The 14,634-nt window shown below is 42.4% G+C and overlaps 4 protein-coding genes across 6 annotated transcripts; 1 reads left to right on the top strand and 3 right to left on the bottom strand.

Moving 5' to 3' along the window:
- Positions 1-329: 329 nt before the first annotated feature.
- On the top strand, positions 330-3,017 carry LOC143430617 (nicotinamidase). 3 transcript variants are annotated; one of them, XR_013102641.1, is made up of 6 exons: positions 330-571; positions 977-1,238; positions 1,299-1,445; positions 1,545-1,734; positions 2,683-2,815; positions 2,893-3,017. XR_013102641.1 is itself a non-coding variant. In XM_076906971.1 (5 exons), exons 1-5 carry the CDS (start codon positions 330-332, stop codon positions 2,706-2,708), a joined length of 867 nt encoding a protein of 288 aa, XP_076763086.1. In that variant the 3' UTR covers positions 2,709-3,017. The 3 variants fall into 3 exon arrangements, 2 of the variants coding, with proteins under 2 accessions (XP_076763086.1, XP_076763085.1); XM_076906971.1 differs by having other exon boundaries at positions 2,683-3,017; XM_076906970.1 differs by lacking the exons at positions 2,683-2,815; positions 2,893-3,017 and having other exon boundaries at positions 1,545-2,033.
- Positions 2,478-3,775, bottom strand: LOC143430618 (C-type lectin domain family 9 member A). The gene is made up of 5 exons (XM_076906973.1): positions 3,708-3,775; positions 3,380-3,594; positions 3,078-3,182; positions 2,714-3,005; positions 2,478-2,640 (listed from the first exon to the last, which is right to left on the bottom strand). The coding sequence occupies exons 1-5, from the start codon at positions 3,773-3,775 to the stop codon at positions 2,481-2,483; spliced, it is 840 nt and encodes a 279-aa protein (XP_076763088.1). The 3' UTR covers positions 2,478-2,480.
- A 2,160-nt stretch (positions 3,776-5,935) lies between these two features.
- Positions 5,936-10,373, bottom strand: Cad96cb (protocadherin Fat 4-like Cad96Ca). Its single transcript, XM_076907070.1, has 17 exons — positions 10,265-10,373; positions 9,495-9,781; positions 9,333-9,425; positions 9,149-9,256; positions 8,980-9,081; positions 8,779-8,904; positions 8,494-8,688; positions 8,322-8,409; positions 8,135-8,244; positions 7,912-8,058; positions 7,527-7,641; positions 7,376-7,445; positions 7,171-7,281; positions 6,927-7,100; positions 6,513-6,856; positions 6,116-6,441; positions 5,936-6,025 (listed from the first exon to the last, which is right to left on the bottom strand). Exons 1-17 carry the CDS (start codon positions 10,329-10,331, stop codon positions 5,936-5,938), a joined length of 2,553 nt encoding a protein of 850 aa, XP_076763185.1. The 5' UTR covers positions 10,332-10,373.
- Positions 10,374-11,700: 1,327 nt separating this feature from the next.
- Positions 11,701-14,634, bottom strand: LOC143430721 (inactive ubiquitin carboxyl-terminal hydrolase MINDY-4B). The gene is made up of 10 exons (XM_076907108.1): positions 14,503-14,634; positions 13,481-13,566; positions 13,170-13,390; positions 12,859-13,084; positions 12,712-12,777; positions 12,569-12,639; positions 12,311-12,461; positions 12,059-12,258; positions 11,836-11,988; positions 11,701-11,746 (listed from the first exon to the last, which is right to left on the bottom strand). Exons 1-10 carry the CDS (start codon positions 14,630-14,632, stop codon positions 11,701-11,703), a joined length of 1,350 nt encoding a protein of 449 aa, XP_076763223.1. The 5' UTR covers positions 14,633-14,634.

Raw genomic sequence — 14,634 nt, 5'->3', positions numbered from 1 at the left:
GTACCCCAAACGTGAAGGGGAGGGGGGTAAGGAAAAAAATGTGAAAAATAAAAGGAAAGAAAGAAGGAAAGAAACGTGTAGGAAGTGTTAAAAAGGTAAAGATAAGGAAGTGTATAGATATCCGTGATTTTTTATAAAACCTGTGTCCGTCGATGGCAATCGATCGATCGCGCGTTACGCTTGGTGGGCAAGCGGGGAGGGGAGGGGGGTACGTTCAAAAAAAAAAGCTAACCTTATCAAATAAGTAGAATTAAGGTGGGTAACGAGTTGTTAAGTAAACGGAAATACTCGTTAGGAAGTTTAAGGAGAGTTCGTGGACGATTGATAACATGGAATCAAGTTCAAGTAAATCATCGATTTGCGGAGACAAAGATGGAACCGTTGGGGAATTCTTAGCTCAGTTTGACTTTCTAGAACTGAACGGTAGTTTGAATTATGAAAACTTTTGTTCAATCTGTGATAAACTTTTTACGCCGGGTGAAATCGAGCAACATAAGTGGAGGATTTGTGAGATTTTTCGATTATTCGATGCAGATAAAGACGGTCTATTGAAGGAGAAAGAATATAAAATGTAAGTATTATTTATGTTATCACAACGTGAATCACGCTATAATTGAATTAAACCCGCGTGAACGGACATGGATGTAAAACTTTCTATCTAGTATAATTATAATACGTTACGATTTGTTGGTCGATTTAAAACTGTAATGATTTGTGGTAATGGATGTTTCAGAACTTTAATTTCATGGGTTTTCATTCGATACTCGATGAGGATTATTTAAAAATATATAACTTTTTCGATATTTCCAATGTATAATTATACGTACAATATATTACAAACTACCGATGAACGAGTTCTATAGACGAGTTAATAGTCTGATTACGTTAGCATAAATTAAGTTTAAAAGGTCATTAAGATTCGATAGTCTTTTGTTATTTTCCGGTTACTTTTGTTCATCCTTTTTTTAATTTACAGATTTTGCGCGTGGGCACGAGTGATCTACAAGCCTGTAAGCGCTTTGTTGATCGTGGATGTACAAAACGATTTTATTGATGGCTCTTTATCTCTTCGTGAATGTGAGTACAAGCAGGACGGAACTGACGTAGTGGAGCCGATAAATTGTCTAGTGGAGAACGGATGTTTCGACAAAATTATTTACTCGTTAGATTGGCATCCGGAAAATCACATAAGCTTTTACGAAAATCTGCATTTAAGGGAATTGCATCCTGAATCAAAGGTAATTTACCTACAAGATATATATCATTTCTATGATATCATTTGTATGAATTTTGAGTAGGTGACGAAAGAAAATGCCAAGCTCTTCGACAAAGTGATGTTTGCGGATCCTTGCGTCGAGCAAATTCTTTGGCCCAAGCATTGCGTGATGAACTCGTGGGGAGCTGCATTACATAAAGATCTGATCGTTGCACTGGACTCCGAACAGGTAAGCAAACGAAATCGAAGCGAACCAGAGAGAGAGAGAGAGAGAGAGAGAGAGAGAGAAAGGAAAGGAAAGGAAAGAGGACTAAATAGAAAGTTTTAGGTACGTAAGGGTCAGAACCCGGAGATCGATGCTTATTCCGTGTTCTTCGATAATAACTCGAAAGCGAAGACCGAGTTGCAAAATATCCTACGAAAGTCGGCGGTGACTCACGTCTACGTGTGCGGCCTCGCGTACGACGTTTGCGTGAAGGCCACGTGCATGGACGGGCTTCGATTGGGATACGCATTGGCTGTGATCGATGATTGTTGCCGTGGCGTTGATGCAAATAATACCGAGGATACTAAAAAGCTAATAGACGAGAACGGAGGCCTGATTACTAACAGCGACGATGTACTCGCGTTTGTCAATTACGGGAAGCGAAGCCTTATCATGGCACACCAGTATGCGAAGGGATTAACCTCGAATGCCGGTGTTCCATGATTTAAATATAGTTCAGTAGTTATAGTTATTCTATCAAAGTATTACCAGGGGAAGCATACGTTCCGCTACATAGAGAGTGCAATGTGTACTTATCACTACACTAGTCCATAACGAGCTTCATAAGGATCCCACCACGTATATACATTAGAAAGTTTCAATAATTACGCGTAACAAACAAACAAGAAAGAAACATATATTTATTGCTCTATTTTCTGTTCAACACAGTGATTTCCATTGATGGGCACTACTAAATTATATAATTTTAGTGACACCAGTATTATTTTTAATTAGTTTTATATTATAATAATATTAGTAGAAAGTATTTTACACGGTATTATACAGTTGCATTATATATACTTTGTATTAGAAATGAATGTACTTGAAATTTGAACGAATTTCGTTTCATTTGTCTACCACACTACTATTAGTGTTATTATTATTTGCTCTTGAAACAATAGCGTAGCTAGTAGTACTTTTATATGTTTCGAAGGTTTTTTCGAAAGACTTTAGTTTTAAATTTATAAAAAAAAAAGAAAACTATAACGATACGAAATATTAATGCTTTTCATGTAGTAGCATTCTCGCTGTTTTCTCAATTTTATTCGATGATTCGTCGTCTACCGTTAATTTACAAGCGTATTTATGCCTTGCGCCGCAATCGTCGCTTTGGTAAGAGTACAATCTGGACGTCGAGTTGTACGATAATTTTAAACACCTAAAAATATAGCCATTTAATTAGATTAAAAACATGTTGTACTATTTGACACCGATGAAAAAGAATAGTTTACCTGCCATCACCAGGGACAGTTTGCTTAGTGTTTTGGTAAATTGGTTTCGCGCTGCTCGCCCAGATCCAAAGGAGACCCGGATTCAGTCCTCCTGTCCAAAAGGTTTTACCTTTCAGCTTAGAATTCGTTTGCAAACTGGCGAATACCTCGCGTTTCTCGTCGTCTGTGTCGAATTCCAGGAGGTGACCGCCCATCCCTCGACAGAGGCTGGCTGATGACTTCCAATCGAAGTCGCGATTGCTGAAGTGGTAGCAATTCCGACCAATTTTCGTGTAATTCGAGGGACATGGTTCTGATCGACGTAACAGAAACATTATATTTATGCAAACTGAAGTGGACTGATAGTGGATCGCTTGGGACTTACCCTTTTTATCAACGTTCCCGGAGATTACATAATACAGGAGTTCCTCTGCTCGTCTGAGTCGATTCTCGAGGAAGTCCACTCTGTACACGAGCTTCTCTATCGCTCCTGTGAGTGGTATATTAATTACTATATACAATTATTAATACTATACTATATATACACTCAATTGTTTCATTCGATAGATAATATTATATATAGTAATTGAGTTTGTTCTAGAGCGGCACAAAGTTCACCGTAGATTGAATCATCCAGAAATGAAATAAAAGTTGGGCTGATTACTCTAGTAAAACTAGGAATAGTACCAAGTAGATAGAGATCAGTTTCCGTCACTTCTCGTTTACTTGGCGACGATATCTTGCTCGAAACGGTCAGGCTCTTGTCACCCAGTTTCATCACTTTCGATGTCCTTGCTAGTTTCGAATCAGAAACGATCCAGTCCTCCAAAATTTCGGTCCACGGTCCTCGCGTCTCGATCGTCGAAACATTACGCAAATTCGTGTCTGATCTGGGCACTGAACTCGATTCATCTGCAAAGGACACGATCAGTACACTTGTAGTATACTTGTCAAAGCACGGTTCTTATCGTAGAAACGAAAGAGAATTAACGCGCACGGCTTCTGCATACCCGACATTCCCATGTAAACGCATAACTGGAAGACCAACAAACAGGACACACGTCGAGATACTTTACGCCTCATGGTAAACCTGAAAGTATCTTTTTATTTCGACCATGGAGCCAGCTAGCGATCTCCAACTTTCCTTGAGAAAGTTTTAACGACCGGGGCGATTGGTGTGTCATGCAAATCTTTCATTTGCCGGATGCACTCGTTTTACATGCTCTACTAATTTCTTTTCGAGTATTCTATCGAAATTCTATCAATACCTTTTTATCTTACTATATATATATATATATATATTCAAAACATTATAGATTTAAGTTAACTTTAATTATTATCAACTAGTATTCAGAAAGTAGACCAACGAGGGAAATGTACTTACGTAATATTCGTAAACTAAGCAAGTCCTCTCAGTTATTATCATTCCACTTGGTCGTTCCACTATCGTCGTTTCATCTCTTTCCGTTCATGGTTCACGGAAGACTATCGTGAGCCACCGATTAAGTTCCCGTACCGTTCGTTCCCCGGGACACTTTCTCTCTTCCGCTTTAAAAGACGAGTCACATTCTTTGTTGGATTCGTTATGGCTTTTCCTGGTGACCTCCTAGCAAATTTACCAATTTTTCCCAACCATTCCCCTTCCATTATTATACTTTAACTTACTTATTTTATTCAGAATTTGTTCTACCTTTAAATTTATTCACTGGAACTATGTGTTTTAATTTAGCTCATATATAGTTCATACCTAATATTAATTATTATCTAAGTAACTACTAAATATCTTTATCATCGAATTAATTAATGAATACAATCGAAAATTAATAAACTATTTTACCGAGTACATCCACTGTATAATAATAGAATTCTGTGTATCGCCCGCGGTATAAGTTCTTGTTATATTTCGTCTGCCAATAACAGGAATATAGAACGACTATGGAGGTATTAGACAAGGACCAGCGATTGTGGAACAAGGATAGAGACAATTACAGTTTACTAACTCTGTTTTATGTTCAGGTTACTCCTGCTACTTTGCCCGATGTTAACAGGAATATAGAACGACTATGGAGGTATTAGAAAAGGACCGTCGATTGTGGAACTAGGATAGAAACACGTAGAGATTACTAACTCTGTTTTATGTTCAGCATACTCCTGCTACTTTGCCGAATGTTAATAGGAATATAGAACGACTATGGAGGTATTAGACAAGGACCGGTGATTGTGGAACAAAGATAGAGACAATTACAGTTTACTAACTCTGTTTTATGTTCAGCTTACTCCTGCTACTTTGCTCGAATGTTAACAGGAATATAGAATGACTATGAAGGTATTAGAAAAGGATCGTCGATTGTGGAACAAGGATAGAAACACGTACAGATTACTAACTCTGTTTTATGTTCAGCATACTCCTGCTACTTTGCCGAATGTTAACAGGAATATAGAACGACTATGGAGGTATTAGAAAAGGACCGTCGATTGTGGAACAAGGATAGAAACACGTAGAAGTTACTAACTCTGTTTTATGTTCAGCATACTCCTGCTACTTTGCCGAGTGTTAATAGGAATATAGAACGACTATGGAGGTATTAGACAAGGACCAGTCGATTGTGGAACAAGGATAGAGACAATTATAGTTTACTAACTCTGTTTTATGTTCGGGTTACTCCTGCTACTTTGCCCAATGTTAACAGGAATATAGAACGACTATGGAGGTATTAGACAAGGACCGTCGATTGTGGAACAAGGATAGAGACAATTACAGTTTACTAACTCTAGTTTATATTCAGGTTACTCCTGTTACTTTGCCGAGTGTTAACAGGAACATAGAAGTATGATGAAAGTAACTGTTATGTAAAGAATTAACGAAGATACTGTGAAAGGGAGAAAGATATTCAGAGGGATTAATGAAATTGTATTTAAAGAATTTATAGATAAGTAACAGATATTAAAATATACTAATCTGTTCGTTTTTCCAGGTATTTAATGGAACAATTATAAACGAAGAACGGGCTCGCACTGTTTGTTAATGCGGAGCGTCTACAACTAAATTAGCACAGTTTGCTATACATTCTGTATGTACATTATCAAGTAAATTGTTTCCTAAATCTTTTCATTTGGCAATGATGCATTACGAAGTATTATTATTATTATTATTATTATTATTATTATCTGCCGGTAGTAGTCTATCGTTAAATGAACTGTTCGATAGAAGGTTGGATCGTCAGTCTTTCGTTAAGCATGGTATTAAAAGTAGACGGTGAGATTAAGTCGTTCGTTCCCCACCTGGTTCGTCTTGGATCTGGTTTCCGCTGTCACTTGGACGCTATCGACTGTCTGCGAAATAACACAAATAACAAATAATAATAAAATAAACACAATATTTCTGAGTAAGTGCCGTTTTAAATAAATTGTTTGTTTAGGTACCCTGTCGTCGTCGTCGTCGTCGTCGTCGTCGTCGTTGTCATCATCGTCGTCGTCGTCGTTGTCGCCGTCGTCGTCCCCCCAAGATAACTTCTTAACTCTCTGCGAAAGGGAAGAAGCGGGCCACGCGGGTAGCAAAGAATCCGGAAGGTCGACGGAATAATTGGAGGATTCGCAGTTTAGATTAGTCTTCGAGCTCAAATCGTTCATGTTCTGAACGAGATCGCCAATGTTGGGTATGTTAGAGGTCGCTGATAAGCCTGGAGGATTCGGCGCTGGTGCCACTTTGTGTCTCGCGTAAAGAGGCAGCTGTCTTGCTGACGTAATACCTGAATGAAATTGAAATAATTAGAAGAGCAGAGAAGAGAAGAGTACAGTTGGCATTTAAGGTTACTACTACTTTTAATAGCAGGATTGTAGTTTCTCGCGGCGAATACAGGATTGTGGAGGTCATCGTTTCGGAGATCGTTGTTCACTTGTCGGGATTCGGCATTATTCCGATCGTCTCGTTCAACGCGACGATCGTCCTCTGGATCGTCTCCAGCAGTCTCAGCCTGTACGTCGTTCTCGTCGACACTGTGGGCACCGTCGATTCGATTGCCCCTCCGAGGTATCTCTAGAGCGTCGTGTAACATGTTCGCTCCGAGCACTTGAGGAGTTGGGCTCAAAGCGGATGGAACCGGTGATTTTTCACGGTAACCAGTCCCCACCGAGCTCACCGAGCCACTGGTCTTTGGTCTTTTACTGGAAGACGATTATTATAATAATTCAGTTGGCGGAGAGAAATAATAAGGTAACTTTAAGGTTTACTCACTTCTTATATATATACAAAATTAAAACAAGTATTATAACCCCGAGGAGACCCAACACGGCGGCAAAGACGGCAACCAGCAGTACACTGCTGCCCAACCAAGCAGGCGCAGCCCGTGCTGCGATCGGTAAGGAGCCACTATTCGGTACGTGCACGATTACTGGAATCATGCTAGACCTTTAAACAACAAGAGAAACAGTTGGATTAATTGAAATGATTAAACTGCCAGTTAATTTAGTTTACGAACCTAGGAGGACGACCAGAATCAGAGGCTACAGCCACCAGTCTGGCCAAGGAGCCGTTGATTGTCGCTGCTGATCTGAGAATCAATTCTCCACTCTCACGAATCTCGAAAGACCTGCGGTAATCAAATATATTTAATTTCATTCCGTTCGAGTTGATCGTTCCAGTAGCTATCGTAGCTAAATAATATTATTAATTCTTGATCGCACCTCGCATCTGGACCTCTCAGGGATAAACTAATTCTGTCATCTCTGTCGCCATCAGCAGCTTCCAGTTTTCCTGAAAAATTATGATTTTTTTTTTTTTTTTTTTTTCCTTTTTTTAACGTCGAACGTTGATCGATCGCATGTACTCGCTCACCGACAATGGATCCTTCTCTCAAGGTTGCAGCGTGAAATTCGTATCTGGGATGACGAAATCGAGGTTCCCATTCATTTACATCCTCGACGGAGACATTCACGCGTGACGTGTCGTTCTACGTAAGTACATTGAAATATTTGCAATCGTTTTCAGCTGGTGGGACAAGTCCATCTTACCGAAATTTATGTACTTGTTTCTCGAGACAAAGGAAATATAATACGGAAATAAATTCGTATATTTTCTGTTTCGAATAAGTGATTTTGAAATTTTATCGGTTTTTTTTTTGAGAAGTACACAAAGATGGTAAATTTAATATCGGTTAAAATTCACCTTTCTCAATCGCATACGAGATTGTTATTTCTATGGAATTTTTGAAAGAACGTACATGATGACCGTCAGTAACGCGAACCAAAAAACTGTGCTGCACCCTTCTTTCGTAATCTAATGTGCCTTTTAAAATTAGTTCGCCGGAATTGGTGATGGAGAATCTCTCCAGATCTTCGATCGCTCCCACGAGCCAGAACCTCAAATTCTAAAGTCAGATAAATATTATGGTTCCCATTTGCCAATGATGATGCAAAATCGTCGTGTCTGGCTACAGAACTTACAGAATCTACTTTGTTCACTGCTGCGGTCAGCAAAACGCTTCCTGGCGGAGTATTCTCTGGAATGGTAGTTCGATGGTCCCTTCGTATAAATCTTACCGGCAGTCTTCCGCCTAGTTTGTGTAATTTAATTAAAATAATCGGAATTGAAGGAAAATTAAAGTAATCGAAAGAAATGTTTGAAAAGTACCAGCGGTAGGTTCCACGGTCCAGTCACTTTCCCGCGAGACAACTATGGTGGAAAGAGCATATTTATCTGGATTATCGATCTGCGTAGCCTGTAAATCCCCCCAATGTAACGAACGAGATTATACGTGGTAGAACGATTAATCGATAATAGAAGAGAATGTTTCTTTGTTCACCTTAACGACAATTGTCGCTGGAGACAAGAGTTCATGCTCGTATAGCGTTCGAGTTATAGCCACCTCGGCTGTTTCCGGATTGAGAGTGAGAAAAGGAAGGATTCCTCCTTGTATCGTGTACACGACTGGAGCATCGATCCCTACATCCTGGTCTACAGCTTTTATTGGAGCTGGGTCGAGCTTTAGTATCCTTCTCTGTGAAAGTAAACGATGCATATAGTGCTCGGTTGGTAAATATTATTTTTCAAAGAGTATCAAAGTAATTAAAGCGAGTAATATTGAAACCTTGGTAATATTTCGTGGAATAACGATTTTGTACTGATCGGTTTGGAAGGCAGGATTTTGATCGTCCGCGTCGATGACGTTTACGTAGAGGGTTGTGGTCGATGACTTTGGCGGATTTCCTTGATCCTACGGATTTAAAAAAGATGGACATTTAACGCACAGGTGTCGCAGTTGTTGGTCTATCCAAATGGATGGACTCACTTGTGCGCGGATGTCGATCGAAAAATTGGCGAGCGTTTCGTAATCGAGTGGTTTCCTTAGAACCAGTGTACCCTCTAAAGCATTGACGAAGACAAAGTAGTCCTAAACAGACGTATCGCGTGGAAAGAAAAGTATAGGACACGGTAGAAGGGAAGAGAAAATTCGTTACCGAATGTGGTCCGGGCAAGACGGCGTATTGTACAGTAGAATAAGGACCCGGTTGGTCTGCGTCCACGGCTCTTACTCCTTGAAGAACCCTTGTGCCAACAACCGTTACCTAATTAGCATAATTTATTCCGAAGTGAATAAACTTGGGAAGAACGATGAAATAATTTGTTTCATTCAAATCTCACCTCGGAGATATTCAGAACGTAAGGCGCGTTCACAAACTGAGGTGCATTATCATTGGCGTCAGTCACGCGAATATTGACCGGTATCACGAAGCCCTACAAGAAACGGGAACGAATGTATCGGAGGACCGTGGTAGGTCTAGAGATATGCGTGCGGGAACATACAGGATCGAGAGTGTGTTTTCGTTCGCAGATCACGTTCACGTAGACGCTGGCGGGTCCGTCGATGCCCTCTTTGTCCAAGGGTCTGACCAGGGTCAGATTCTTCGAGTACGGCGAGAATGTTACGGGGCTGTCGTGCTCCTGGAGTCTGAGTTCGATGTCACCCTGCGGCCCAGGCTCACCCAACACTCCGAGGACCCCTACGATGTCACCGACGGGCAGGTCTTCGCTGACGAAGAGATGCGCGGCGGTGGCACCATTCTCCAGGAAACATCTCGCGTCGCGGACCACTATCACGGAAACAATGAAAACTCTAATCCGTTATACTTTTCACAACAACGAAGAAGCAGAAGAAGAAGAAGAAGGGAAAAATCAGTCCAAGTAGGCGTCGAGGAAAAACGTGCGCGCGATGGAACCTGCGAAAAATTTAGCAGGAGTGCGCGCTCCCTTGGAGCGGAATTCCGCCCGCTGCCAGCTCACGGTGTATCGCCGATGCAACGTTCCGCCGTTCGGCCTTTCGTAAGAGTTCCATTACTTTTGTATTTCCTTTTTCTGTCTCCGAATTTATTTGTTCAAGAACGTAACGGACGCGGTTCCTGTCTTGTCGAGATAATGGAATACAACAACAGGTTTCCAAGTGGAAACGGAACTGGGATTTAGATTAGTAACCGTACGCGGGTGATGAAACGGAAGACGACGCGATCGAGGTCGCGAGCAAGCCGGAAAGGGGAGGAAGCAGTCGAAGGGTTCGTGAGAAAACTGGCGAGACCTACATTGTCCGGCGTGTAAACGCAGTGTGCAACAAAGGATTGGCAGGATCTTCAGAATGTTGTGTCTCATGGCGATCCAAGGACATCCTTCATCGGTCCGGGCAACGGCCGGTTCATCTGGAAATGAATTGGCATTGATGAAAATTGATATCGGTAATCATTTAGAGACGTTCGCACGAATGAGTGCTGTCAAGGCGCGGTCCTCGCGGCGTAGCGTGACCGAATGAAAAGCGAAATACAAAAATAAGAAATAACGAAAAAGGAAAAAGGAAACATGACGCGTGGTTAGAAAGCATGCGAAGAAACTGTTTTATTACGTGAAACCTAGATACGTGGAACGACGGAGAGATCGCAGGTGGGGGTGGCGAGAGCGATAGCTGGTCTGGGTCCTACGTGTTCGAAACCAAAGAAGGGCAGAATGAATCGCCGTGGTAAAAGTGATCGCAAAAAGTCCACCAATGGAGAACAAAAGTCCAATAACGGAGAACAAAGCGTTTCTTTTCGTAGGTCGAAAGAAACCGTAGGATGCACGAGAGCCGGATACACCCGGGTTATGTGGGCCACGGTACTCCTCGAATTCACCGACCGTAAACTGAAACGCACTGCCACGGGCGGTGCAACCGGCGCGTAAAGTCCTCCCTCTTGGACTCCCATCGATTCGAGCACCAACGATAGATCCAATCTAGATAGATCCGATATATATATGCGACCAATCTTCTCTGTTAATGGTGTTTCAAGCTGGTACAACTTACCACACAACAATCCATTCAACACTCCACCGCTGTGATTCGTTTCGATCGTTCCTCTCAAACCATCGTCGGTCACTGTTCACCAAAAACTCACTCCGATCTGAAAGCACGTGTCACTGTTCCACCATCTTCCGATTCTTCTATTTCGAACGAAACTAATTCTTTCGCACTGTGTTTTAACACAGAATCGGATCAGGACTCGCTAGTACGAAACGCGAACGGGCAAAGAGACGCGGTAGACCGGCACTCGGGAAGTCGGTTCTCCATTGTTGGGAAGGGGGAAACCGACGGCCAACCGAGCGCCTTCCTGGCCCTGCTTCGAACAGGTGTTTACTTTCGTTGGCAGGAAATCGGACGGGTATACACACACACACACACACACACAGATATATACGCGTCCACATGCAATCGTTCCTTCCCTTTTCCTCCCCTCGGGGTCGCGTGAAACCCGAAATCCTGCCTTCCGACCTATACTTATTCGTTCATTTCTTTTTGGGATGATTATTAAGGATTGATTGTTAAGTTTAAAAGATTGTTCCGAGCTTCGCGCGCAATCGCGTGACGAATGGTGTTTGACGCGTACACGAAACGTCGATACTCTCGATCTAATAAACGAAAAAATGGGGAGCGTATCGTTGTTGGAAATAATGATTTTTATTTAACATTACAGAGGACACTAGTGGCACTAGTTTACATTAAAGGCGTGCCGTTCCACTGTATATAAGCATCTTGCCACCTGGAAATAGTTTATTCGTTCGTTTAGAAAGATAACGTAATATTCGAGGAGAATGATGAAACGTTTATATTTGAATCTTAATTATTCACTTGGAACGGATTAGTTTCTCCAAGGGCGTTGCAGCAATGTCTAAGCCTTCTTTGCTCGCGCCCTCGAGTTCTGTATCATTCTCGATACTCGATCTGGTGTCCACGGTCAAAACGGCGTGGCTTCCGCCGCAGGTGAAGTATTGAATCTCGAAACTAGACGAATGAACGGTGAAAAATCCGGGGAAAGCATTAAAAAATATTATATAACATTATATAGTAGTACCGTCGTTCAGCGTGATAATTTCGTAGCAGCTCGCGGTTCGTGTTGAACAAAACACCGTGGTGGCCATGGCACAAGGTGACCCAAATCGGCAGGCTGGGTGTTTTCAAACGAGAGCCAGGCTGTTTGGTTAATTGGCCATCACCCTCGTGCACCAGAAATCCTATCTCGCTCCTCGCGAGGACACCCCATTGAGGTACAGCCTTGAAATAAAGAAAATCGTAACCGAGGGAAAGACCGAGCAGAGTTACTCACGTATGTGTTTTCATCCCCCACGTGCAACACCCCATTGTGAAGGTGAGGCGAGGCGCGACCAGTTAACGAAAGAATCACTACGTTCGTGGGACCTTCCTCCGGACAGCCGCTTAACATCGAACCTTTCCGGTCTTCTAGATCAGCTCGTACTCTACCGTGCGAACCAATTGCAATTCTTTAGTTGTAATTATTCGTAATTATTCGTAATTATTAACGAATAGTTAAACGTGGACAATTTCATACGAAAACGATACGTACTTGGCAAGTCCCCTGGAAAGTACGGCACTGTACAATAATAATTTAGCGCCAGGGCCACCCTCGTCTTGGAACTAAAATAATCGAGGCGTGGTAAATTTTCATTGAAAAAAATATAATAATTCATTTCTCTTGTTCGAACTTACCAAGTATAGATATCTTTTGATAAATATCTCCAAATCCTGCAGAGACTGAAACTCGAACGAATGTAGCTGTATCAAAGAATAATTAATGATAAAAAGTAGACGGTCCCGAATTGTTTGTTAACAGGATATTTACGTATTATTACGTACGGTCTCCGTGAGACCATCCTGAAAGTATTGCACGCTATGCTGCACGTACGGCGTCTCTTGCGGCAGAACCACCACGGCCGTGGGCACGTTCGCGTTTCCCATGACACTTTGATTTGGCGAGCCACCAATGTTTTGCGCGACGAAACCACCGGCGCAACGCCAAACGATCTCCGCTAACGACGATGTCAGGACATCGATTTGTCTGTCGTACGACGGTTTCAGCAGGCTGCTTTTCAAACGAATTCAATCAAAAATGTTGGCTCAGGTAAATTTATTATTAACTTGTAACGATTAAGCGGAATGGTTCACACCTTTCCGGGGTGGCACTCGGAGTGTCCTCTTTGTTGCATTTAAACAGGAAATGCTTAAGCATGATGGCCTGTACAGCTGTGACGAGACCCCTGGTCGTGTTTCTCGGTGCTCGCAATCCAAATGCCAAGTTCTGACCGTAAGGTCGCAGGGTGAATCCGGTTCTCGCCCATTCTGGTCGCGGCGGAGTCGCACAGTTACCGAAAACCAACGTTCTCAGAGCCTACGAGCGAAAGACGGCCAAGTTTTGAGAAACTTACCAAAAAAGAAAAAGGAAAAGAAAAAGAAAAAGAAAAAGAAATCAAATAATTACCATACAAGTCTCCTCGTCGATAGGTCTGCCACCGACTACAGCAGTCTTAGCCAACGTTCTAGTGTTCCTCGGGTATATAATCTTCTCTGTAACGAAGAAACGATCGAATTATTTGACGTAACCTGGATGAATCCTCGTCTCGAAGAGTCCTCGAGGTTTGCACCTGGATAGAGCTCGTCGGGCTCTCCCATCAGAGCTGCGCACCTAGCCACTCTAGCGGACAGCGACATGTCCCCAGGAAGTTTGAAATTGTCACCCGATGCACAGCAGGCGCGACCAACCTATCGACTATCCAGCTACCTTTATATACCCTTGATATACCTTGATCCCGGGTAGATATCGCGACGAGTCCGTGAAACTTTGAGCAGCACGAAACGTGTCAATTCGCTCGTGCGAAGACATCGTGCGCCGAGCCAGGATAGGCGATAGACATGCCCCAATAACGTCTGTCTGTCGCATTTGTCACGTGCACGCGACAGTTGATTTCTCCAACCTTCTCCAACCGAGGAGTAATTAATTGCTGTTACTGAAAATCTCTCTGCCGTAAACAAATAGCCACGTATCACGGGTCCGATATTTCTATGCAATTGTCGCGATTACCCAAGCCAGTGGACGGTTCTTAAAAAAAGTTCTTGCTTCCGCAATTTTGCATCCGGTAATAATTGAAAAAATGATTTTCTATTTTAAGCTAACTCTCTCGGTAATGTGTGCGCGTCTTAAACACGCTTCTCAAACCCATTTCGAATCGCGTGCTCGCGTGTAATCGAGTCTATCGAATTACGAATTCGCGTCGGAACAGGCATCTGCATTCCTCGATTACACGAGCGGATATATAACGCGGTTTAATTTTCGCCTACGATCCATCGATCTCGAATCCGCGGTGAAATTTCGAAATTTCAACAACAATCCACGAACAAGTACAATACGTTAACGATGATCAATGTGAAAGGTTGAAAATCGTCTGAAGCTGGTGCATATACGAATGCAGGTGAACAGTTGAATTTGTCCAATTTTCCATGTACCTTTCTGACGAAGGTAGAGAGGCTTTTCCGAGCGCATTTCGGTGCAGTGTTTCTTTCCACGCGCCGATGCCACCGGTGTCGAGGTGGACGGCGAGTTGGTACCCTCTTTGATACCCTCCAGTTCCTCCATGT

This window comes from Xylocopa sonorina, chromosome 15 (genome assembly GCF_050948175.1).
Source record: "Xylocopa sonorina isolate GNS202 chromosome 15, iyXylSono1_principal, whole genome shotgun sequence".
Lineage (NCBI taxonomy): Eukaryota > Metazoa > Arthropoda > Insecta > Hymenoptera > Apidae > Xylocopa > Xylocopa sonorina.
The sequence above is the reverse complement of the archived record's forward strand: the minus strand, read 5'-3'. Positions and strand labels throughout refer to the sequence as shown.

Bases quoted from the DNA above. Each gene is read 5' to 3' on its own strand.
- LOC143430617 (XM_076906970.1), top strand. From the start codon at position 330: ATGGAATCAAGTTCAAGTAAATCATCGATTTGCGGAGACAAAGATGGA. The intron at 1,239-1,298 runs GTAATTTACCTA...AATTTTGAGTAG, and splicing joins AATTGCATCCTGAATCAAAG to GTGACGAAAGAAAATGCCAA. The intron at 1,446-1,544 runs GTAAGCAAACGA...AGAAAGTTTTAG, and splicing joins TTGCACTGGACTCCGAACAG to GTACGTAAGGGTCAGAACCC.
- LOC143430721 (XM_076907108.1), bottom strand. From the start codon at position 14,632: ATGGAGGAACTGGAGGGTATCAAAGAGGGTACCAACTCGCCGTCCACC. The intron at 12,640-12,711 runs GTAAGTTCGAAC...CGATTATTTTAG, and splicing joins TCAAAAGATATCTATACTTG to TTCCAAGACGAGGGTGGCCC. The intron at 11,747-11,835 runs GTGAATAATTAA...AACTATTTCCAG, and splicing joins GAGAAACTAATCCGTTCCAA to GTGGCAAGATGCTTATATAC.
- Cad96cb (XM_076907070.1), bottom strand. From the start codon at position 10,331: ATGAGACACAACATTCTGAAGATCCTGCCAATCCTTTGTTGCACACTG. The intron at 8,059-8,134 runs GTAAGTTCTGTA...ATCTGACTTTAG, and splicing joins CAGTGAACAAAGTAGATTCT to AATTTGAGGTTCTGGCTCGT. The intron at 7,282-7,375 runs GTGCGATCAAGA...TGATTACCGCAG, and splicing joins CTGAGAGGTCCAGATGCGAG to GTCTTTCGAGATTCGTGAGA.
- LOC143430618 (XM_076906973.1), bottom strand. From the start codon at position 3,775: ATGAGGCGTAAAGTATCTCGACGTGTGTCCTGTTTGTTGGTCTTCCAG. The intron at 3,595-3,707 runs GTCGGGTATGCA...AGATGAATCGAG, and splicing joins TTATGCGTTTACATGGGAAT to TTCAGTGCCCAGATCAGACA. The intron at 3,183-3,379 runs GTACTATTCCTA...TACCACTCACAG, and splicing joins AACTGATCTCTATCTACTTG to GAGCGATAGAGAAGCTCGTG.